The following is a 24,771-nucleotide window of genomic DNA, read 5'->3' as shown; positions in this document are numbered from 1 at the left end:
ATTTATTTATTTTTTTATTTTTTTTTTTGCAAACGCCCTTAAAATTTCACGTTTAATCCTCAATCCAAAATCGAATACAGTAGATGCTCACAACTAATTAGAACATCCAGAAAGTAGAACCAGAGTTTTTAATGCATTGGACGCTCTGAAATTAGAACCTCAGGTTTTTTTTTATTTTTAACACAAGGGAATTCCATTCTTGGTTTTTATTTTATTGAACAAAGGTAAAATAGAAAAAGGAATCCCCAAGTTACATATTTAATTCCTTTTTAGTTTTTTTTTTTTGTCATTCTTATTTGAAATATGATATGCGTGGACATATTTTGCAAGACTTTACCGAAAACTACAAATAACTTACTAAAAATATCAAATAAACGTAAAAAAACCACTTTATCTTTGCGAACCAAAGTAAAGATATTGGAAAAGCTGGACGAAGAAGTTCAAGAGAATCGTCTAGCGCTAGATTTCAATATGAGCAAATCGGCCTTGAGCTATATCAAGTGCAATAGATAATCGATATTAAATGCTGTTTCCAACACTTATCAGGAAGCATCAAATAAAACTATGCATAGTGCCAAATATCCGAAAATGGAAAGTCGTGTTTTTAAAACAACGCGACAGGAAGTTTACATTGACAGGAACAATATTAAAGGAAAGCTAAACACATTTTTGGTGAAGAATACTTTGATAAAAATAAAAATGCATTCCGAGCAAGCGCTGGATGGTTTACTAAATTTAAAAGGCGACATGGTATTCGTTTTTTAAAAATTGATGGCGAGATATAGTGATATTGCCTCGATCACTCCATTTATTCACAAATTCCATGCAAAAATCACTGAGACGAGGTTAATGGAGTCACAATTATATAATGTGGACGAAACCGGATTATTTTATCGTTGCCTACCAGATAAAACATATGTGTCTGTTTGTGAAAAAAGTGYGCTGGATATTTTCAATTTCAATTTTACTTGCTTCAAATGCTRATGGCTGTCACAAATTAGTGCCCTTAGTTATTGGAAAAGCCAAAAATCCCAGGGTTTTAATAATTCACTTCATTAAAACTTTTCCAAAAATGCTTGGATGACGTCTCGGATCTTTCATGATTAGTTTYRCAAGATATTTATTAATGAAGTAAGAGGAAATARTTTTACTTTAATTTCTTTAATTTTAAAATATTTTTTTGTTTACARGTCATCCAGTTTCCTCAAAAAAATAACTTGCCTCCGAAGGATCTTTTGCTTATTGAAAACTGCTCCGCGCATGCTCCAMTTGAGCATCTTCAAAGCAAAGATGGCAACATAGTTGCATATTTCTTGCCGTCAAATATGACAGCAGCTGTGCAACGAATGGATCAAAATTCCATAAAGTTAACTAAACTTGTTTGCAGAAGTAAGTTACTTGCCGAAATAATAGCTGAAGGTGGTGCACTGAATAGTGTGTTGAAATAACATTCCATCCGAAAGGCAATAATATTTCTGAAACAAGCTTGAGGTGAGATAGCGCAAACAGTCATGAGGAATTATTCTTGGTCAAAGTTGTTAAATTGGGACACTGACCAATACGATAACGATGATGATTAGCACAGTTTCTTAACAAAAATGAGGACTGCAMTGAAGCTCTCCAAATAAATCAAACYTTTTTAGTAGAAATTGATCCAAAYAGTTTCATGTGTATTGATGACATCKAGAAATGGAATARAGATGAGTTTGAAGACGGAACTGKTTATGACCTAAGTAACGGTGATGAGTTTTCTGATAGCAGTTAAGACGATGTTGTTGATGACACACCAGTTATTTCAAATGCGTTAACAATTTAATAAATTGGTGCAACAAGAGTGAATTGTCTTCCAGTAAGCACATGGCCTACGTAAAGATATTGTTATATCGGATTTAAAGAAACCAAAAAAATAACAAACAAATATTACTGATTATATGTCAAACAAACAWTTATTTTGAACTGAGCCCTTGTCATGAACTTTTAACTAATTTCTGCAATTTTAAGTTGTTTTTTAATAATTGTTGTGTTTTTAAATAAAATAAGAAAATAAATAAAAAAAAGTTTTTATAAAGTTTTTGAAAGTGGCTTAACTCTTAGTTTTATTATATACGCTAAAAAAAAGCCGTCCAGAAATTAGAACAACCCCAAAAACAAAGTGGTTTTAATTTCCGATCAATACGTGTTTAAATCATTTAACTTTTTCCATATATTTTATATGCAAGATTTTTGTCTTTTGCAACTCATTTTTTCAAACAATCAAAAATTATTTAATATTTGGAAAAAGTAGTATTCTATGACAAAGTGTTCCATTCTACTAGAAATCTATGAATGATTTTTTCCATAAACATTCATTTAAAAGTTATACGCAGTTAACGTTCGCCATTAAATATACTAAGTATTCAAATAGTACAGCATGTCGTATGAGCAACACAGAACGTATATGGTGTGATATGATTTCTTTAAAAAACACACACTAACTGTTTAGAAAATCAAATATTTTTTATTTTCAATTTAGKTAGATATAAGAGTTGTACATGAATAATTTGTAGATTTACTTCACACTAAAATCGAAAGTTTGGTTTATTTATCGCACTCAGTTGAACGTGAGCCTCATCGGAGATGATTTTCTCAAAAAAAAAAAAAATAGTTAACGTTTTCAAGTTGTTCTAAGGTAAAATCAGCAAATTCGCAACATTGATGGTGGTCCAGTGGCTTCAGTTCTTCAGTAAAAACAATTTTTTATAGCTGCGAGCCCAAAACCTTTCTCAAAATCTGCCAGGCTGTGGATTGAGGCAGTTCCAATTCTTGAGACGTCGTTGAATTGAGGTCTTCGGCAACACTATATTTTCATTGCTTCTAGCGGTTCTTTGTCTTATTGGCACTTGATCATTAAGTGAAGACAAAGTAAGCTTAAAATTTTCAATAATTCGACGTGGGCGATTATTACGACTATAAGATGGCAAAAGCGTACTAAAAGTTGAAATTGAAGAATGATTATTTTGATAATAAAATAAATTATTTGCAAACCTTATTACTGCTTATAGCTTTCCATGAGGAAATTGTAAGCATTACTGATCATACCATCGCTATTGGAAAACCCGGTATAATTATGATCATGATTCACTTAGAGGTTATAACTCTGTCTAAACTTAAACATTACCTGGAAATATTCAGAGATATTCACAGCTATAACTATATTTGATCAATACCTTTTATAGTTAGATACGAATTTGTTTTAAACAGAATGATACTAACTCCCTTCCATATTTGAATTTAAACTGCGCGCGTCGAAGGATTTGGAGAATTACTTTTTTTTTTGGATTGGTAGTACTCTCAGTCACATTTATGTAAAATTTCATGTCAAAAGGATTCATTAGTGTTTAAAATACGTGTCGTTTTGTCAGCTGCTAAAAGTGAGTTTTTCGTTTTTTGCGATGTCGAAATTTGTTGAGCAAAGAATTTGCATTAAATGATCATTTTTATTATATCGTTTTTACTTCGCCTGTAAACTTATGAAATGTGATGTTACGTTATTCTCCATTTTAGATGACGCTATATTTTTGTGTTTCAAAATCAATTGTCATATTTGACATCTAATATACATACATACAAATATACCCACACAAACACATGCTTATATTTATAAAAATTCTACAATTAGGTTGTCAAAAAGAGAGGACAATTGAGAGGAGTCAAACCAGCTTGAGGTGCATAAAAATATCCATTATCAGCAAAAGGCAAAAACAAAGAGAATCTCTTGCATATTTCTAACCTAAATCGATAATCAATGTCAAGCTTCCGTCCAACCACGAAATTTCCAAAAATCTAAGACGATTATAAAGCATAGGTAGGCGTGCGTCACAGGTGGGGGGTTGCGTTTGCAGTAGGGCATATATAGCATAGCTGAGACTCCACCAACGCCACTGATTGATTYGTCTCTTTTCGAAACATTTGTGTGCGTGTGCGTGTGCAAGTGAGGTATAGCGATAGTCGCTGCTACGCAGTTCCAACAACAAATCAATWGACTATAAGCGAACTCGTTATATGTGCACCTTTGTTACTGCCATTTTGYTAGTCTCTTTTTGGCRCTCACTTAATGCTAACTTCAAAACMTGGTCGTTATCAATCGTTGCACRGTGTTTATATATACATATAAATTTTTTGTAGCTTCTGAGTAGTCTTAACATAAAATAAGGMTTATAAAAATATTTAGAACTTTCCYATTAGGTTCCCACATAAGMAGGAATCCCGTAGTCGCCGCCTTAAATGGCATTTGGGGTTTGACAATTATTTCGAACAACTAAATATTCTGAACTTAAAATCAAAATGGTGGCATGAATGAAACCCGAAATAAAATGGAACATGAGTGAAAMAAAATTTTAATATTGGTTAAAACTGGTTTATATCTGAGCGCAGAACCTAAAAAAGGTTGAATATGTGTAATATTATGATTGTATTTTGAAGTAATGAAGCGAAATCAATAAGACACTCAATTTCGAATTTTTTGATGATACATTATTTTGCATTTCAGGTGACGATATAAAGAACATAACCTAATTACCCGAAATACATAAAAGATATAACCGTTGTCTGAGAGAAGTACGATGATGAGTTATTATCACGGAGCTCTCAGAAGTATGATCATGTTAGCTGATACGGGTTTAACATTGTTGAATAAGCGTCAAGTTATTGCTAGCGGAACTTCTCCCAGAACTCGGACCATTTTGTTGCTAAGTTGATTTTACACAGGAATTGATGGCACATGCTTCGTTAACTATTTAGTTCCTATTTAAATTTTTCCAATTCGAATTTTAATGTTTCGAATTCGAAATTAATTTTGCATATCCAAGTTTGAGTTTTCCGAATTTCGAAAATAAGTTTTTGGAATTCGAAGTTAAATTTTTCGATTTAAAACAACAGTTTTTGAATTGAATTTGAGTTTATCGAGTTCGAAATTAAATTTTTCAAATTCTATTCATCATTTATCTTAATATATACTTCTTCCAACATAATATTAAGAAAAATTATCGCGTCTGGAGATAAAATAATGCGTTCAGGATTAACACGGCAGATTATTCAAACTCGACAAGTGTCTGTTGGCTGCGAATTTCTAAGCGATAAAAATATTGTTCTACTTTTTCTCATAAAACGAAGTTGAAAACACGATTTCGATGAACGGTGGRCTACACATAAGTAAAATAAATAGATTTTTTTTTCGAATTCGAATTTAAGTTTTTCGAATTTCGAAATTAAATTTTTCGAATTCTAAGTGAAATTTTTCCAATTGAAACATAGTTTGTTCTATATCGAGTTCAGTTTTTCGAATTCGAAATTATATTATTCAAATTCGAAATTGAAACTTAACGACTGTCGGTTTGGTGAGAATTACGGAACGGAGGCAACATTCTAACACTACGCTTCCTTACAAAGCGAAGTTGAAAACACAATTTCGATGAACGTTGGACATAACGTTGAACATATGTATATTCTTTCCTTTATGGTCGAAAAYTTCAGATATGCAAAAGCTTTAGTTTAAGCGCTTTTTATGGAAGTTTGAACAAAATATAAAAATCATCTATATTTCAGAAGGTGATTTTGTACTAAAAAATTTACCAGACCCGAAATAACCTTCTGTGGACTTTTTTGAGTGAAGCGCCGTGTAACTTCGATTTTTTGTGAACAGCCTTTAACAGTTCGTGCTTTATGGTGAATATGGTTCCGAGCATTCGTCATGCCGTCATGCCGTAATTTTTCCAAATATATTGTATGAGTACCCGSGAACCATGCACTCCACCTTACTATCATTGCCAGAGTTGTGCGCATTTGTAAGTATAAATAGATTATTTCACTAAGTGAAATTTTCCCTCCCCGCAACACTTGCACAGCCTGGCGTTAAAGATCACAAGGTGCCCCCACAAATTCAATGTCAGTTAAGACTCTACCAACAAACACACATGCAAACCGCATCATTCGCACACACGCTACAATTAACGACCCTAGGCTGTAAGCTGAATACCTTCCGAAAGTGATTTTGTTTTCTCTGTTTTGTTTTCTTTTTTTCCTCGCCGGTGTTGCTCTTCTTCTCGGTCCATTGAACTTGTCACGGACGCTTTTTGATTTCTAACTATCCAATGTGTTGCTGATACTCTGCTCTATGCTATTGTTGCTAACAGTATTTTGCTGTTGGTGATGGTGGTTATCTTGCTATTGTTGTTGTTTTTGTCGTCTGAAAGGCATTCACGTTCGAACAAACAACAAAACCGATAATCACTGAACTGAATAATTTGATTTCTTTTCAATGGATTTTTCTGTAACTTTACCACTTCTGGCTATAAGCGCTTAGCTGCAGCGGCAACATTATATATACATACAGACATATGCAATATATATGTACTTATATTTGCTTACATATCTTTATATGCATATACATGTATGTATATATCCTTTACACGGCCACTGGCAAATCTAACGGATTTCTGCTGAATAACGAAATCAACAAAATGTAGCGAGCGCCTTATATATACAAACACATAGAAATAAGCAGCATTAAACGCTTAACAAGAATGAGAAAAAAAMCAAGTTGAAGCAAACGCATTGAGCTGAATTTGTTGAACTTTTACGTTGGTTTTGTCGAGCTGGTGTATTTTGCTCAGTTTTTATTGACTTCAGCAGCAGAGCAGGAGAAAACGCAACGTTCGGCTCATTCGCTGCACAATTCACGCATTTGCAGCTCAGCCATATATACAAGTACCAGCTTATATATATATATAAACATATATGTATACGAGAGCGGTACGATAAGTACTTGGCCTCATTGCTTTATTGCGCTTCTACGTCAAGAGAAAATTACGAAAAAAACTGCAGCATGTAGTACATTCTTGTAGACTGCTAGCGTCAGCCGAACCGAACTAGTGGGTTTGTTTCTTTTGAGGGCATGTTGAAGCGGTGGTGTCCGCGATTTTAGCAAATCGCAATTATACATGTAGTTCTTGGAACAGAAATCGCGCAGACAGACAAAAATTTGAATGCCCTATACCATGTTGAAACAAGTACATCTACTTTGATCACCCTTTAACTAGACGATTCGATTCATTTTCTTGGAAGAGAAATCGAGCAGGAAAACCAAAATATGAATGCTGTATACAATGACTTCACTTTTCTGAWGACTATAGCCAAAATTTGGTTGAAAGAGTTTCAAAGTCGTCTCACATAGATTTTTGAGGAGCCGGATCGCAAAGCTTACCAGAAATTAGTACCGCGGAAGACGTGTTTAAGGCTTGGCGGTTGATAATGCGCGATATAACTGAAAAAGGAATATTTTKCACTCAAAAGACTGTGTTTAAAGTTTAGATTGATATTTTGGACATGAGGAAGTTGTCAGCGCAATAGATGCGTTGGAACCGTGGGATCACTTCACAGCAGTATTTAATACTGTTCAAGCGCAATACGTGTGAGTTTTTATATCATTTCATGACGAAACATGAATCCAAAGGTGTGCATCAGAGACAAAGAAACAGTCGAAACAGTGGACTTCACCGGCGAACTAATCCGAAGTCGAGGATACATGGATGGGAAACACAAAGTATGAACTACAGCGACTGCTGAAAGAAAGGGGCAAAACGGAAACTACACTCTACTATGCCGAATGATTGAAATACATCCATTTGGCGAGRAAAAAGTGCTCTTTCACCATAATAACGCATTGACTTAGAACACCGTCATCGCCACAGCCAAACTGCCAGCGATGAGTTACAATCCCATCCATCATATTTTTCAGATTTAGACCTGTGGTACCTCGTTTTGTTTTCATACCTGAAAAAATTCACTCTCTGGGTAGCTATTTGAGACCTACCATAGAGCTTACTTCGCAGACCTACAGCAAACGTATCTTTCAGATGGATTAAAAAAGTGGTTAAACGATGTGTCAAGCGATTCGTGCTTAAAGAGACTACTTTAAAAAAATAAGACGCTAGTTTTGAAAAAATTTTATGAATTTTTGGGTCACCCTCGTATATGCCACCACCATGCAATGCCAACAACAACAGCAACAGCAAAACCGAATGAAATAACAACAACAACCTGTAGTTTCTGCACCGGAAAAGGAAGTTGTAAGTGAACAGCACAACTTCAATTCACACACATTAAACGCGAAACAATGAAGCTAAGAAATTGTAGCCGRTAAGTAGCAACTTCTTCTTCGTTTCTTTGCAACAAAATCGCAGCAACAAAGTTGCTAGTTTATTTCTGCTTTTGCTGGCTGATGCATTCCTCCTTCTTTAGCACAAACAATTTGAGGAAATTGCAAGTGGAAAAATCAAGAAAAAGAAATAACGGTGAAAAAGAAGTAACAGTGAAGAGTAAAAGCTGCCAAGCGCACAGCCACCAAACAACAAAAACAATAGGAAAATAAGAACAACAAGAAGAAAAAACAGGAAAAACAAGAACTAGGAAAAAACAACAACAATGAGAAAACAACAACAGTGAGAAAAATAAAAGCAATAACAAAAGCAAGAAAAAACAAGAACAACAAAATAAGAAAAAATTAACAAGGACAGTGAAGAAACAACAACAACCATAAAAATAAAAACAACAACAACAACGTTACAAACAGCAACAAAAATAAAAACAACAAGAAGAAAAACAGCAACAACGATAAGTACAACAACAATAAACCGTAACAACAACAACAAAGCAAATAATTCACTACTCCGCCAAGACTGCTACTGGCTGCCTTAATCCGCTGCGCACTTGCCACTCACAACTCTCCAACCGTGCGTCCGTCCGTCCGTCCGTCGGTTCGTTTGTTTTGCAAATTCGCTGTTATACTATGCTATGTGATGCTATACGCTGCAGTGTTTATGTTTATTTGCGAATTTAATATCCTTTATTTGTGAATTTAAACTACTCCTCACCCCACCCCACCCCGCCTCCTTTGCTCATTTGCGCTCGCTGCTATTGAGTCTAGCGCAGCTTTTCTTTGTGTGACGCTCGGCTAGCGCTCCTTTGCTTATGTGAAAGTGTACTTGCGAAAGGTGCCAGCCAAGCCAACACAATATAGGAACAACCAACTAACACCAAGCTCCAGCGGCACGGCGGCGCTGGCGTTACACTAGCGCTCCGCTCACTGAAATGGAAATCTGCTTGTGATTGCCAACACAGCGGCATTCAGCGCATTTAGTGGCGCGTTGTGCTTGTAGCCTTGCAACAGCGCCTCCGCGATTAAACCGTACTCGGCATCGCGCCATGTACAGCTAACTACATGCAGCTCAGCGAAATCAGCGGCAATCACTATAACTCTTGCTGCGCTTTGGCGCTACYGAAAAACACACACAGAACTTTGCGCCTCGGAATTTTTCGCTCTTATTTGCATGTTTTCGTTGTTGTTGTTTTGTATTTGGCATTTTTCCTTCTTGTTCTTCTTCTTATCGGTTGCAACTCATTGCATTGTGGCCACACTTCAAAAGTGTTCGGCGGTATTTATTTGCCCGATACCAACACACGTACACACAATATGGGTATATGTATGTATATTGGAATCAGTGTAAATAACTGCACATTGTTGAGTTAGAGAGTTGTGTTGGACGCTCTTTGCTTGCGCTAGTTTTTTCTTGAATGATTCGAAATTCAAACAATTGCTGCTTGAATGCACTAATTTGAGCGGTAATTGAGGATTGCTTGTTTGGTGTACCTAATTTTGTTTTACACAACTTTTGTTGATTTAATTAACCGGATTTGTATTGCATTAYCGACAAAATGCCATTCAAGAGATGGCTGCTTTTAAATTGCGCAAACTTTGTCTGGTTGCTGCTTAAATTTGACTAAGGCTGATATTTCTTTTAGAAAGTAACGTGAAAACTGCATTTTTGGATATTATAATGGATCAATGATATTTGGAATTCAGCGTAAATTACTGCTGAGAACTCTGCAAGAACTGTAATTACATTAGCGCCTTTCGATTCGCCACTCCATTGCTCGCTACTTTTGAGAGTGGATCTACTCACATATATAGACTCAATTCACGTATCAAAGCAACGAATCAATTGATATAATATCAGGAGACCACATATTTAGATACGTAATTAAAGTGGTAAATTCCTTTACAACCTTAACTGTATCGTTTTTTGGATTGCTTGTTCGATTCGCCACACGCCAAGATTCCGCATATCGAGGGCAGCCATTATTTGAACTAATAACGGCTGACTTCATCTTAGTACGCCATTTACTAGCACCTTTCTCATAAATATACATACATATATTCTCTCCGATTTTGCCAAAGCGGATAGAAAACCTTTGCTACCATCAGCGGTTATTTCATCGATAACTTTAGGGAAGCTATATTTCGATTAATTTGATTTACGTGACTTAGGCTCCATCACAAAGCATTACTTAAATTCATTGCACTATTTMACAAAGGATATCAAAACTATATAGATATGTAAATTTATAKTTAAATGYAAACTTACTTCTTCTTCTTCTTTAGTGTCGTAAATACCGCTTAGGCGGTTATAGAAATGATAACAACAGCGCGCAATTCGTTTCTTCTTTTCACAATGTGGCGCCAAGTACAGCCMKGTTCTTCTCCACCTGATGATCTGAGCAATAGGCACTAGATCACSYCTGAGGGTTCTAAAAGRAWATATWCTGTTCTTGAAATTTTCTGTTAGTCGGCGCATCTTTTCGTAGAATGTTCGAGCATTACCTCTCTCGACCAGCGTGTCAAGCTCTTCGTAATCACATATTTCAACTTCTCTCTTTCTTTGTCTTCAAATGCGTCTCGCTTCYTTCTTCAGCTSTCGATATTTATTCCATTMCAACTTTGTTGTGATCGATTGTAACGTTGCGATGTAGTTAGTCTGTGTTTTCTCTCCACTACAATACGACACTCCTCATGCGTTCTCCGAAAACAAATGGTTTCGTTTGCAGCTGTACRTAAGAAGCTTGAGAGCAAGTCTAGTAGAAAATCGKCCGGCTATCTGTTGTGATTGCAGCTTCCCGACATCTAACCTTCCTTGTGTTTGTTTACGTACGTTTTTTGCTGCAAAATTACTATCTCACGAGTCGACATTAGGACTTCGGAGCRTACGCATGTCTAAAGCACTGGAGACGTGTCTTCCGTCTATCATAACAACATCGAACTTTTCGACTCGACGACAATGTCTCTCTTTCGTCACGAATTCCACACCAAATTATTGGTRCAACAAGGACCTACTCGTCCATCAAGTGGACAGTACTGAAAGTGACGAATTAAAACAGCTAATTAATGTGTAAGGATAACATTGCCAATGGTCTAAGTTGTAGTGAAAATATATCAGGCAGATTGCGTTTATTACACAAGATACGGACCCAAGATGCTCAGTCCCTTKAACTACGAAGCTGCTAAATATATGAGTTGAGTTCTAGATAAAGCCGGACAGAAACAGAGAAAGTGTTCTTGGGACTTTCCCACGCCCATTTTCCTATGAAATAGGTCCGTCATATGAGATCAGTAAGTTGTGACCTCTTACTAGGCCAGCAAACGTCCTGCAATCTTTCCTAGACCGTGTAGTTAAAAATCTTGGCTGTTTTCCCGCTCCCTTGCAAATGATTCTGGARATGCTGCATGCGCCTTGGTATTCCATCTCACTCTGAACCGTTTGTCAGCGTTGTTCCTAAAGTCGTTCGGTACAAAAGTGAATGGCACTTTTGGCAATATCATCAGCTATTTCGTTCCCCGGAAAGCACTTGTGGCCTGGAACCCAGTAAATATGCAATGCTTTTTCGGTAACCACCATATATATTGCCTCCCCACTCTAAGCATATTCTCTATGTTGATCATCTTTTGTTTCCTACGTTGTAAGCTATCTGAATCGATTTTTAAGTCCTGTAGCTTGAAAAGTTTACTGAGATCTAACTCCGCATGGCCACTTCATCGACSATTTTTATCCGTTGCAAATGTTGAAAGTCTCGTACCCCCTTATCAAGCACCCTCTTTTACTTTGTCACCTTCTCTCCCACATTGAGTTTCCACCTCAGCACACTGTGCCAAAATACTCCAAATTCCAATATGATCCTTAGTRGTTAACTTGACTCTATTAAGCCTCGTCCAAATTCTTTTTACCGGCATTACCTTTAAGTTGGCCGATATTCTATGATTAGTTTGAGATCGAGTTTTATAATGGCTACTGAAAGTAGTTGAGAAAATATATTGTTCCTTATTATAATAGCTATATGATTTTCGAGCAGAATTTCGAACCTAAGACCATCGCGTTGGTCCCTTAGGCAGACGATCCTGTCCAATAAATTCTACACCGATTTTTTCCAGCATGTTACTTGTATTTTTGATTATGTCTTCAGCTTGGAAAGAAAAATTAAATGTAGKTTGGCTGTAGAGAGCGGGTCAAATGGGGTTCTTAAGAACTTTTCACTCCCTAAATTTATCGATTTGCTCGTTTACGCACGCGACAAGCCAAGAATGTCCCTCTTTGAGATATAAGTTTGTCTTAAAAGTGATTTTTACCTCGAAACTTTTTATAGCAAATAAAATTTCCTACAAATTTGTCATAAACATTTTTTCTATAGCTCCAGGCATTTACGAGATATAAACAAAAAAAATGCGAAATTCGTAGAAAAATCGGGTTTAGAGCCCTGTACTACCTTGCCGGTGTTTTTTTGCACTGTTTGTAGGGTGAACGATTCTGAGAAATATGCGTCTAAAGTCAAAGCTATGCCATAAAATACCTCTGACCTGTAGGAATTTAAAGATAAAAAATCACGATTGTAGTGTATTTTCAATGGAAAATTTTTAGATGCCTTGGTCCAGTTCTTAATGTTCATATTAAAGGCTAAAACTTTCAGACAACTTTTTTTAGGGTATTTCTAAGGAAATTTCGTGACGGGATTGAAAAAAATTAATAGTTCAAAAAATAAAAAACACACTAGTATATACACACGATAATTTTAATCAATCTCTTTTTTTTCTTGTTTTCAGGGGAATTTTATATCAAAATCAACAAAATCACAAGGCTGCGGTGGAGTGCTTTCGAAAAGCGATACAGTTTCGACCAAATTTAGCAGGTAAATTATAACACACCAAATTATTCCAAGTTTTGTTGTGTTAAAGCTCTTAGCACCACAAAATATCCTACTTAAAACTTCCAATAGTTGACATATTTCCCTATATCTTTCCACCTACATATATGTCATTATTTCATTGCTCCTATTAATTATTTAATGTTTAACGAATTCGTAGTAACAAACGTACATAAATATTTATTTTYTGTATAACCGCAGTGGCGTTCCTAAATTTGGGCGCATCACTTATCGCTCTGGGCAGATGTCGCGAGGCGGCACAAATCCTGAAAGAGGGCACTCAGCTGCACGGCACCGGTGTACGTGATCGCACAGCACATGACAATGCACGCATCTCGTCCTACCTACAGCTGGGTGCGCTCTACGCCGAGCAAGGTAAGCTGCAGCGAGCGCTGGCCGTTTACCGCGAAGCGCTGCATGCGCTGCCCTCGACGTACTATCAGCGCGACRTACTTTATAACCGCATCGGCGACGTTTTCGGACGCCTGCAGCAATGGAACGAAGCGGAGCGTTATCACTATGCGGCGTTGCAATTGCAACCCAATCAAGTGGCGGCACATCTCTCGTACGGCATAACGCTGGCGCGCAATGTAAGTGGAAGTGAGGCGGCATAGATTTCATATACTATATAGATAATTTTCGATTTTTTTTTATCTATTGTCGCGCAATGATTTATTCGGCATAAATGTGTTTTGTTTGTATTTACAGAGCAGCCGCGCTGCTGAGGCGGAAGTGTGGTTTAAGCGCGCTTTACAGTTGGCGCCACAGCAGTCGAGCGCGCATCACTATTACGGTTAGTATTGAAGCAATTTCTTTAAACTATTATTTCGTGTATTAACTTTCTTCAGTATTAAAGTGTTGTTAGATATAATATATAGAGCGCTATGCGTTGCAATGCACGCGCTGTCACCTGTCATTAAAAGCATGTCAAGCATATGCCTAATGTGAACTATCTGTTTTTTCTCTATCTCACAGCGGAGTTCCTCACCTCCCAATCACGCAGTGAAGAAGCGATCTTTTATCGCATACGCGCCGCCGAGCTCGCGCCCGACGACTATGCCTTGGTGGTGGCGGCCGCCACGGCGTTGCGCCTGTCCGAACGCAAAGCGGAAGCGGAAAGCTGGTACCGCAAGGTGAGTCAAATAGCTGAAGAAAAAAACAAAATACCGCTTGAAACTAGATTTAACTGTATAATATATTGAGTGCGCAACTAAGCACCAGCTGTTTGTTAATACGAGTACATGACTSCAGCCATTAGTGGTGAGCGATTTTGATTTGATGACCCAAAACATGATAAACTTGTCCCAGTTTAGTGGCTTTGTTTATACGCCATATACTTTTGGTTGAGCAAACACGTCCCAGCAAGGTTGATTTTGTCGCTTCAAAGATGCCGATTTCGATATTAACGAGCGTCCGCGTGTAGAAATGACACCAACTTACAAAGGCGTTGAATTGAAGATGTTGTTCGTTGAGCATTTGTGTCAAACTAGAACACAGCTTGTTTCAGCATTGGAAGTAACCGGCCAAGACATTTTAAGTCGACTATAAGTGCTGGAAATTAAGCAGAAACCAGGAACCTAGGTTCCTTATGACTTCAATATCATGAGAGGCACGAAAAAGTGGCTCTGCTTCATAACAACACTCGGCCTCACGCTGCCAAATCAGTTAAAACCTGCCTGTACACGCTTAAAAGGGAGATTCTAACCCACCCGCTTTATTCTCCTGATATTACACCGGCCGCTTATTATTTGTTCCGTACGATGGCACGTGATCTGGTCAGAAGCAGTGCCACTCACAAGACAGCAACGAATAATGGCTTGATTTTTGGATAGCAATACAGGCTGAACAGTTTACGGTAATGGTATTTCAGCTTTCCCAGAAAGATAAGAAAAARTTAAGACTATGTAGAGGCTTCTTCTTTACTGTCATAGATACCGCTTGCACGGCTTYAGCCGAGTTAACAAAGGCGTCTCAATCGTTTTTTCTTTTTGCTGCTTACCGCCAATTGGCGAGGCCAGATATTTCTCCACCTAGCATTTTCCGCTRTTTCCCCCGGCGGKTACTGCGTCAATTACTGTCAGACCTGAAGCGTTATCATCCATAAATCTCTCGCAGAGCCTTTCTCTCGAAAAGTCGTAACGTCGACTCATCAGCTRTTGTCATCGTCCATGACTCTGCAACCGGAATAATGAGTGACTTATAAAGTTGGGTCTTTGTTCGTCGAGAGCGGACTTTACTTCTCAATTGCCTACTCCGTCCGAAATAGCATATGTTAGCAAGATAGACAAAATTATTTACGACTTCGAAGTGATAACTGTCAGCAGTGACGTGGGGCCCAGTCGCTAGTGTGACGACTGTTTGTTTGATGACAGGAAATATTTCGTCTTGCCCTCGTTCATTGCCAAACCCATTTGCTTCGCTTCCTTATCCAGCATAACTAGCGGCGCGGTTTTTGAGGTCAATAATTTTTCGAAAAATTAATTTTTAATCATTTCCTTAAAAAAAAATTGCATTTGATTTAAAAAAAAAAAACAGCGAGAACGTAGTTGTACACCTATTACATACACACACAGACATAGATAAATATATTATATAATGTTTTTCACTTTCTTCCACGCTGCTCTCTCGTTTGCAGGCGGTAGCGATGCGTCCCAATGACGCGCATGCGCACACCAATCTGGGCGCCATACTACATCTGCTGGGACGCACCAAGCACGCGGCCCACAGTTACCAAGAAGCCTTACGCTTGCAGCCTGGCGACCCGACAACACTCGGCAATCTCGCCAAACTGGGCATCATCGAACCCAAATGAGTGCATTAGCATGCGGCTAAGCATGCGCCCGTTAAGCAGCTCACTRCAGTGTGTCTCAGGCATGCCGCTGTAGCGACGCGCGCCGTAAAGCAGACAACGCTTTGTAAAATGTGTAAGAAACGGCTGCAGCAGCAAGCAAATGTTTTGAAGAAAGTTTCCCGTTTTCATACACTTTGTTGACACTAAGAGAGAGCGTTCTAATATTTTTATAAAGCTAAATACTAATTAATTACATATACATATACATACATATATACATACATACATATGTACATAAGTAACAATAAAAATGGACTTGAAAATGCAACAAAGTATCAATAACCAGTACCAAACCAAACAGGAACTTAATAAATACAGTTATAACCTATAAATAAAGCGAGAAAGAAAGAGAGAGAGAGAGAGCGGGCGTGTAGTAAAATACAAAAAAAATATTTACAGACAAGCACATAATGTAGTTTAGCCGCTTGTAAATAACAGCTACTTATACAAATGTAAAAAAAAAATTATGTATTTATGTATAAAAAAATGGTGAAAATTCAAATTGAAATTACAACAAAAACAAAGAAAAATTTAATCAAATTATTTTAAACCAAAATGTCAGCAAGTCTATGTACTACATACAAGCATACAAGCAAACATATTTTCGGCTTTTGTGTTACTCGTTTCACTAAATTGGGTATGTGTGTGCGCTAATGCCACAATTTGAGACTACAAGACCGTTATGTAATGCAATTCATTCGGGCGAGTTCGCAGTAATTACAAAAACAAGTTCGGCGTACAAATTGGCAGTAAAATGTTTTTGTGTGCAATTACCTGGCCTTGGTCGCGTTACTGTACAAAATTACCGTTGTAAATATGATATAAATATTGGCTTATTATTTGCGAGCAGCTAACAAAAAGCAAAGTGAATTGGCGGCGTAGCGGCGTGATAATTACTAAGTATTGGTATTGAGCATTAGTTATGTATGTAAGTAATTATTGTAGATAATGATGAGTAAAGGAAACAGTGAAGTTAAGGAACAGTAACAGACGTTAGCTCCCGGTTAACCTAATTGTAATATAACATGTAAAACAAAACCAAAAACAAGAAAAATATATTTAAAAAAAAAAAAAAAAAACAATAACAAAATGAGACAAAAAACGCTGTGGATGTGAGTGTAAATGATAATAACTATGTAATGCAAAGAATAATTATTGCGACTATTGTACGAGTATTGTGGCAGAGACGTCATATTAGACTAAATGAAAGAAATTGAGATATATAAATTAACAATAAATGCATATACCAAAATTAAAATAGTATTTATGATTTTTGAAATTGTTTGAAATCAAAGTCGGGTGAGTATTGTTGGTATGATATTGAAAAAATATATATATATTGGGTGGTCGAAAAAGTATTTTCGTATTTTGTCAATAGATGTCGTCGCAGTCGTACTATATATCTCCAGTGCTACCAATCACATAGTGTGCTACCATATAGTGTTGGAAAGGTGAGATTTTAAGCTTCATTTAATAAAAAAACAAGAAAAAACGTTAACTTGGGTTGCACCGAAGCCAATATACCCTTCACAGGTTCATCTCTTTTAGTTACTATGTGTCCAGTTTGTATGGCAGCTATATGMTATAGTTAACCGATCTGAACAATTTTTTCGGAGATTATGTTATTATCTTAAGCAGTAATCCATGTCAAGTTTCGTGAAGATACCACTTCAAGTGTGAAAGTTTTCCATACAAGAACTTGATTACGATYGTTCAGCTTGTATGGCAGCTATATGTTATAGTGGTCCGATCTGAACGATTTCTTCGGAGATTACATTGTTGCCTTAGAAAATGATCTATAACAAATTTCGTGAATATATTTTGTCAAATGCAAAAGTTTTCCARACAARCCATTGATTCCGATCGTTCRGYTTGTATGGCAGCTATATGYTATAGTRRKCCGATCTGAACGATTTCTTCGGAGATTACATGGTTGCCTTAGAACATAACTTGTGGCAACTTTTGAGAAAATACATTGTAAAATGTGAGAGCTTGCCATACAAGAACTCRGTTACGATTGTTCGGCTTGTATGGCAGCTATATGTTATAGTGGTCCGATATCGGCAGTTCCGACAAATGAGTAGCTTCTTGAAGAAAAAATTACGTTAGCTAAATTTCAAAACGATATCTTAAGAACTGAGGGACTAGTTCGTATATATACAGACAGACGGACGGACAGGCAGACAGACGGGCATAGCTAAATCGGCTCAGCTCAACRTACTAATCATTTCTATGTATACTTTTTATGGCCTGCGACGCTTCCTTCTGGGTGTTACAAACTTTGTGGCAAACTTAATATATCCTCTTAAGGGTATACAAATAAAATTCGGGGAAGTTGAAAGAAGTTACAGCTGTTCAAAAATGAGTGAAAATAATGAAGAAATTTTAAATTAAAAAGGGAACAATGAAATTTGTGAAGTTTACGGAGAAGATGCTGTACCTCAGTTCGTGTAAAAAGCAATGGTTCGCTCGCTTCCATCCTGCAAATTTCGAAATTTCGATTTACACTGATGAATAATGTTAAGGATGTCTAAAATATAATGATGAGTAATGTCTATAAAATGATCAGTTGAAGTTTGATTAAAAAGACGAAAAGACTTTTTCAACTACACAATATATTATATAAAWGGCAGGATGATTGAATAGATACATATACACCTCTAAGAAGCCCATTTTTAAATAAATATATGTTACTATTTGCATATGTGTAGTGCTTTCATTGTGAAATTACTGGGACGGTGTTGCTTTTGATGCGAAAGCATCATGTTCCTCGCGAAAGTTCGAGCAATATTGCCAAATTAACATAAACTGTTGCGCATCAATAGCGCATCAAACGCAAGCTAAACATTTTGAATGCGCGATAAGATGGAGAAGGAATTGTAAGTGCATTGTGTATTAAATATTTATTTTATATTTCATATAGTGTATTAATGCAATGTCATTAGGGTAAAAATCAATATATGGATATACAAATTCTTTTAATTTTCTCACCACTCTTTTTCGTAGTCTTCTTTAGACAATAACCGATTACRTCTGCATCTTCTTTGCCCTCTTTTGTTCGTATTTTTCATGAAATTGAAACCTCCATTTTCCAACATTTCGTCAGCAATTATATACGTTGAAATTTTTAACTTCTGCGCGAAAGAATTACTGCAGTATTGCAGCAAAGTAACAGCTGAGCATCAGCAACGGAGTATCAATTTAGCTACATATGTATGTAGTTACGCAGTTCAAACACGGCCCTTTACCAGGAATAAAGGGATGTTTAAAACGGAAAGATTTAAAAAATTAGAAAGAATGACCTTCGGGTCTTTCTTGCTGCCCTTTCGCTAAAAAAAAAAAAACTAGAAGCCACCACAGCATGCTTTTTCGTGATTCTGTAAACATCAAGAATGCAAGAGAATATTAAATAAAACCTACTAGAGTTTTCCGCTTCTTTCGAAAAGAGAAAATCACAAATTCATTTCATTTCTTATACGAAAATTTATTTTAAAAAATTATATAATAATATTATTTATTCATTTCATTAACACTAAGGTCACGGGCACAATAAAACGGCGATAACCATTTACATTGGGTAATGAACACTTTTTTACCCAACGGTCATTGTCCTCGTCATAGACCGATACACTTGATATGTCATCAGATGTAGGGGGACCAAAACAGTATAGCTTATTGTCTAACCACGTACCTTCTATACGAGCCCAGTCAGCATCCAAACAACAAATCTGCGCAAAATATGCAGTTTGAAACCAAACGATTGGCAAAAATCAACTTAATTTACCTTAGACCAGGTGTTTCGCTGAGGATCATAACGTTCAACAATTTGTCCACTGTTAGCATAATACTTGTGTAAAACATATATATGACCATTATATACTTTTACCTGTAATGTACAATCTAGCAATATATCAAACATTATATTTTAACCTGACTTACATTAGGAAGAATATAACATTCTGTCATAGCCGCGCAAGAWGTCCAAGTATTCGAATCCGGATTATAGCATTCGACGAGTTTTAAATGTCCAGCAGTATTTTTACCGCCCACTATATAAATTTTGTTATTTAAAGTCACTGCTCTGGCACTATATCTTCCAACGATCAAGCTGCTCACGGGCTCCCAACCAGCGTATAGCGTATATCTGGATATCAACAAAAAACATGAGTTCTAAATATGATATCTAAATTGATATGAAAAGCTTTGCATTTGTTAGGCTAATGAGCGTCAACTAAGAAATTGTCTGATTTAAAAACTTGAAGTATTCTAAAGAAGTCGCTGGCAGTGAGAGATGGTGTGGGTGTACTTTAAGGCAAGAAGCAACTCTAAAACATTTCTAGATTTTACTTTATAAGGTTTTCGCAGTTGAGATCTTAGGAGCATGTGCCTTGACAATACCCCCTTTACTAAATATATGTGTAAGTACTTTATATTGTACATCATCCACATTATTCTAAAGCAACTTATCTCCAATCATTTCATCACTAAAGTTAAAGTTAATCTGAAATTGCTGAAGCTCACAACCGCCATCGTAAGGTAATCCAATACAGATTTATATATATTTACCTTTCCACCGACGACAGAACCTTTTCACCTTCTAAACCACCAATCGCGTAGATTTTACCATCTAATTCGACAGCACAGTGTGAGTCTCTTGCTTGGTTCATGGCGGACAAATTTTGCCATGTTTTATTTCGTATATTCCAGCTCCGGACGATGTTGGATGTGGCACCACTTTTCCAACCGCCAATAAATATTAAATTATCATCCTTTAAACTCGCCTCATAATCTGTGTAATCGATTTCTAAACTCGCATTTTCCTCCCACTTATCCCCAGCTTTGTTATATTGTAGCAGCTGTGTATTTTTCTATTTCAAAAATATTAGGCSTAGAATAATTTAAGGTTATAATTTATGAATATTGGCCGCATTGTTCACTTACCCCTAATGAGCAAACTGCCAGGAATGTTTTCTCACACGTAGCACGTGCTTCTGTGAATCGCATATTTATTCTTGTTCGTGCCGCAGACTCTCTGATCCACGTTATCGTCCGTAGGGTCAGCAGTTCACAACCAGGTAACGGATGTATGTGTGTCCACAGAAAGTCCGCATCGATTTGAGTAAGCCGGAGACAAGGTATTAAAATTGGTAGTTGCTCTTGACGTGCAGGAACATCGTAATTGACCCATCGTTTTATGGCATCGTAGGCATCTTCCTCAAGAGTTATATTCAAATTGTCAGATTCCAGAATTCGTTGCAATTTTTCTACATCAAAACTCAGAAACTCAACGCATCGACTAACCTGGTATTGTAAGAAACAAACGATTACACAAGTACCGCTCTTGTGATTCATTATACTCACCTCCATGAAATTCTTTATTACATATTCGATTATTTTTTGCTTAAGCCGTTCACATTTCGTTTCTCGTTCAAGCACATTAGCAGCCTGCAACGTATATTCATTGATATGTGTTATGATGTAGTCAACACAACGATTTATGGCATCATCCAATTGCAAAATGAGTGCCGCTTTTAACCAGGCACCGACGTTGTTAACGGTAATGAGGGCCTCTCCGGTGTAACAAAAGATTATTAGACGCTCAAAAATATCGCTATCGATATCATTTATCTCGATGACGGGATTATTGCCTTGCTCGCCATTGAAAAGGTTCTCGAAGTARGGACTCGCTGCTGCGAGTATCAAACGATGCGCGGGTACACTGTGCCATCCAAAAATTATAAATATCCTGTCCTGAGCTTACATAAAATGGGCTATGTTCGTAAATGCATCATGATGCGCATCATGACGATTGCCTAACAAACAGAACGTTCAGAAATGCCAATATTGCAGCACTGCAATAATYAAGCGTTCAAAAAGACAAAACTACTTCTATCAGCTGTCACTCATAATTTCTATCAAAAAATTGTTTACTGCATTTAACTACGATGTCTGACGAAAAGTAAGTGCAAAACTGTTTTATTTTAATTTTTGTATTGAAACTTTGGTAAATTATGTTAATAATAATTGTATAAATTATTATTTTTAAATTTTTAGTGAAAATCTCAGTAATGCGGAGACAGTTATTTCTGATGGTACGGTTGAGTATGGAGGACGAGTTTAAATCGGGTAGAAGGAAAAAAAAATGTATTGTGGAAGAAAGTTGTGACCGAAGTTAAAAAGGTAAATCCACATATAAGACTGGACAGCACCACAGCGCAGAGAAAATTCTTAAATCTCTTGGTAAAGTACAAGCGCATTAAGAAAAGTGAAACTATAAATTATTAATTTTCATAAAACTTATAAAACCTTACCTTAAAAGTGGCCCAATTCATTCGGAAATGGCAATAGAAAATGTCCTCGGGAAACGACTTTATTGTTTTAATAAATAATTTGTTTTTAGGTATTTTTCTTTTTAAAGACAAACATTTGTGCCTACAAATTTTTCTTTTTGACTTCAAAACCCTTTTTTTTTCTTAAATTTAAAGAAAATCTACCATTTCTTTGCTCACAAATTTCGTCTAGTGTTAGATTCAGCAAAATTTCCATTTTAGTATTATACGCGTTCAAAAATGCAAACAAATGTATCTGCAAATTGACAAAAATTGTATAAGAAGTATCACACGTCAAACTTGCAGTGTTGCTACTGTTGCTTATGCTGCAAGTCATGATGCATTTACGAACATAGCCCATTTTATGTAAGCTCAGAACAAAGTAATACTTACACAGCCGTTGGGTTTGATACTTTAAATGTCACATCGATTAGAGACTGTTCGTAGTAGAAGCTAAGTAATTTCTTCATTAATTTCTCCATGAAGCGGTTCASCTCACTGGAGTTATTCTGTGGAGCAAGTGTTTGAGCACAACTCGTGGCCATTATTAGTTACTCAACTTTCCTTTTGTAATAAGAAAAATGATATATTTAATAAAATATTACAAATAACTGGTTAAATGTACTGGAAGTTCGTTTTCAAGTTGTCTGGTAAGCGCTATATCTGCGCCCGGTCAGTGACTGTGACCTTACCTTTGCWACTTTGGTGGCGCGTTGAACTCAGTGCCTCACAATAAGCTAACCGCAATACTTTCTTAGTAGTGATCGCAGCTTCTAAACGAACGTTCCAGAACCTCTACGAGTGGAAAGCAAACAAAAAGATGGGCTGGGATTTAGAATAGCATCCCCGGATTGCGGGAATAAAATAGATGATGTTCTCCAGATTACGAAAATATATATACATATGTACATTATATACATTTAAAGTTGAAAAATTGACAACTTTTACATTGATAATTTGTATATTGCGAATAGCTTTTTCACTTATATTATGCACTTTTCACTTACTAATACTTCACTATGAGGTTTCTGTATATTAATTTTTTTAATATTTGTTGTAAGTAAAGCTTTATTTTAATTATTTTATTTTAGTTAAATTCTCTGTATTTGCACAATAAGAAAAGGGTTGACATAGTTTTTTTTTTTGAAGCGCGGCGCAGATATAGTATATATATATATATTTTCGTGATCTGGAGAATGTCACCTTTCCAGTGATACCCATTTTATTCCCGAAATCCSGGGATGCTATTCTAAATCCCAGCCGAAGCCTCCTTTTCTGTTACACTTCACTAGAAACCGTAAATAATTTTTATGCTTACCCCGTTATTGCAATAATGTGCAGCAACAATAATCAAACACAACTGTTTTCCGATATTTCAAACCTAATGTATGAATGTATATTATACTATATTTTTTAAATATGTATGTATATTAAGTATATAAGTACACTTGTCCCAACACTATTTAAGAAGAACTGAACCAGTTGAACTCTGTTTTCGGCTTACACCATAATGAAGCTAATTCAATTTTCTACACCACTGATCGTCACRCCGTTGCKCTCTTGAGTCACTTTGGCTCTCAACAACTCAATTCCAACAAACTCAGCGTTTTTTAAGGGATCATTAGGGTAATCTGGCCTTTTTTTTGCATTTTTTTCATAGATATTTTTATTCTATAATAGAACCTTTTTCACATATCATGAGGTATATCGTGGAGTGTATAAAAAGAATTTTTCGGAATTTTTGCGATGAGATTTGTCAGAGAAATGGCTAGGTGAAAGAGATGCGTTTTTTCACTGCCGGACACGATTGCTCTTGTTTGGATCAGCTGAAACACAAAAACCCAATTTATTCTTAAGAAGTACGTGAATGGTTATCGTCCCGCGAACGTCTCCGGTATATTATATTTTTGGCTTTTTTCGAAACCTTCAAATGGTAAAGTGGGTTTCTACATTAATTCTATTCCATTTGTATAAGGAAACAGAAAATGCAAAAAAAAAAATCGAAAAAGATTACCCTACTGACCCCTTAAGGACAATGCGCAAAATGATCRCAGCAGGCAAGYTGACTGGCGCCGTCTGGCTAGCTGYAGCTTGCACGAAAATAACGGTACTCCGAGCTATTGCGCACCCGTACTTGCGTTAGTACTCTACTAACAACTGTTATTTTCATTTCAATTAAATAAAAATTTATAAGAATAGGCCTGTTAAACTTAAACGTGATACTTCAAGGATAATTTTCAGATTCATATATAATTTTAASTGAAGTGAGTGTTTTCAAACATTGTCTTGGAAAAGTCAATTATCATGCTCAAAGAGTTCATTTTAGCTTTATCTCTATATAAAAATACATAAGGTGACTACTTTTTTAGAAGAAAGGTGGTTTATTTTTAATTGTTTTGATAGAGGACTTAAGATGTTTAAAATATTTAATTGTGCACCGAACAGCTGAAAGGCTAGCGTTTACTTGGTCTTAGTACCCAATCCTAACAATCCTTTGTTCACTTTCTAAAGATTTTCTCCATATGC

At 36.3% G+C, this 24,771-nt stretch overlaps 2 protein-coding genes across 7 annotated transcripts in view; one reads left to right on the top strand and one right to left on the bottom strand.

Moving 5' to 3' along the window:
• The window catches only part of LOC108977611 (transmembrane and TPR repeat-containing protein CG4341), a gene marked incomplete at its 5' end in the record, with an annotated part of 222,520 nt that extends 205,529 nt beyond the window's left edge, over positions 1 to 16,991 (top strand). The window contains 5 exon segments of the mRNA XM_018947377.1: positions 12,965 to 13,050; positions 13,267 to 13,655; positions 13,774 to 13,858; positions 14,041 to 14,198; positions 15,701 to 16,991. Coding sequence (XP_018802922.1) covers positions 12,965 to 13,050; positions 13,267 to 13,655; positions 13,774 to 13,858; positions 14,041 to 14,198; positions 15,701 to 15,877 — 895 coding nt within the window. The 3' untranslated portion in view covers positions 15,878 to 16,991.
• A 2,419-nt stretch (positions 16,992 to 19,410) lies between these two features.
• Positions 19,411 to 23,731, bottom strand: LOC108977597 (kelch-like protein 17). Of its 6 annotated transcripts, none has more exons than XM_018947343.1 (9): positions 23,564 to 23,731; positions 22,938 to 23,040; positions 22,639 to 22,809; positions 21,278 to 21,635; positions 20,858 to 21,217; positions 20,483 to 20,784; positions 19,856 to 20,060; positions 19,701 to 19,802; positions 19,411 to 19,644 (listed from the first exon to the last, which is right to left on the bottom strand). In XM_018947343.1, exons 3-9 carry the CDS (start codon positions 22,788 to 22,790, stop codon positions 19,435 to 19,437), a joined length of 1,689 nt encoding a protein of 562 aa, XP_018802888.1. In that variant the 5' UTR covers positions 22,791 to 22,809; positions 22,938 to 23,040; positions 23,564 to 23,731; the 3' UTR covers positions 19,411 to 19,434. The 6 variants fall into 6 exon arrangements, with proteins under 6 accessions (XP_018802888.1, XP_018802885.1, XP_018802886.1 ...); XM_018947340.1 differs by lacking the exon at positions 23,564 to 23,731 and adding an exon at positions 23,463 to 23,541; XM_018947341.1 differs by lacking the exon at positions 23,564 to 23,731 and adding an exon at positions 23,449 to 23,534.
• Positions 23,732 to 24,771: the final 1,040 nt, after the last annotated feature.

This window comes from Bactrocera latifrons, unplaced genomic scaffold, assembly GCF_001853355.1.
Source record: "Bactrocera latifrons isolate USDA-ARS-PBARC rearing strain unplaced genomic scaffold, ASM185335v1 scaffold_92, whole genome shotgun sequence".
NCBI lineage: Eukaryota > Metazoa > Arthropoda > Insecta > Diptera > Tephritidae > Bactrocera > Bactrocera latifrons.
The sequence above is the reverse complement of the archived record's forward strand: the minus strand, read 5'-3'. Positions and strand labels throughout refer to the sequence as shown.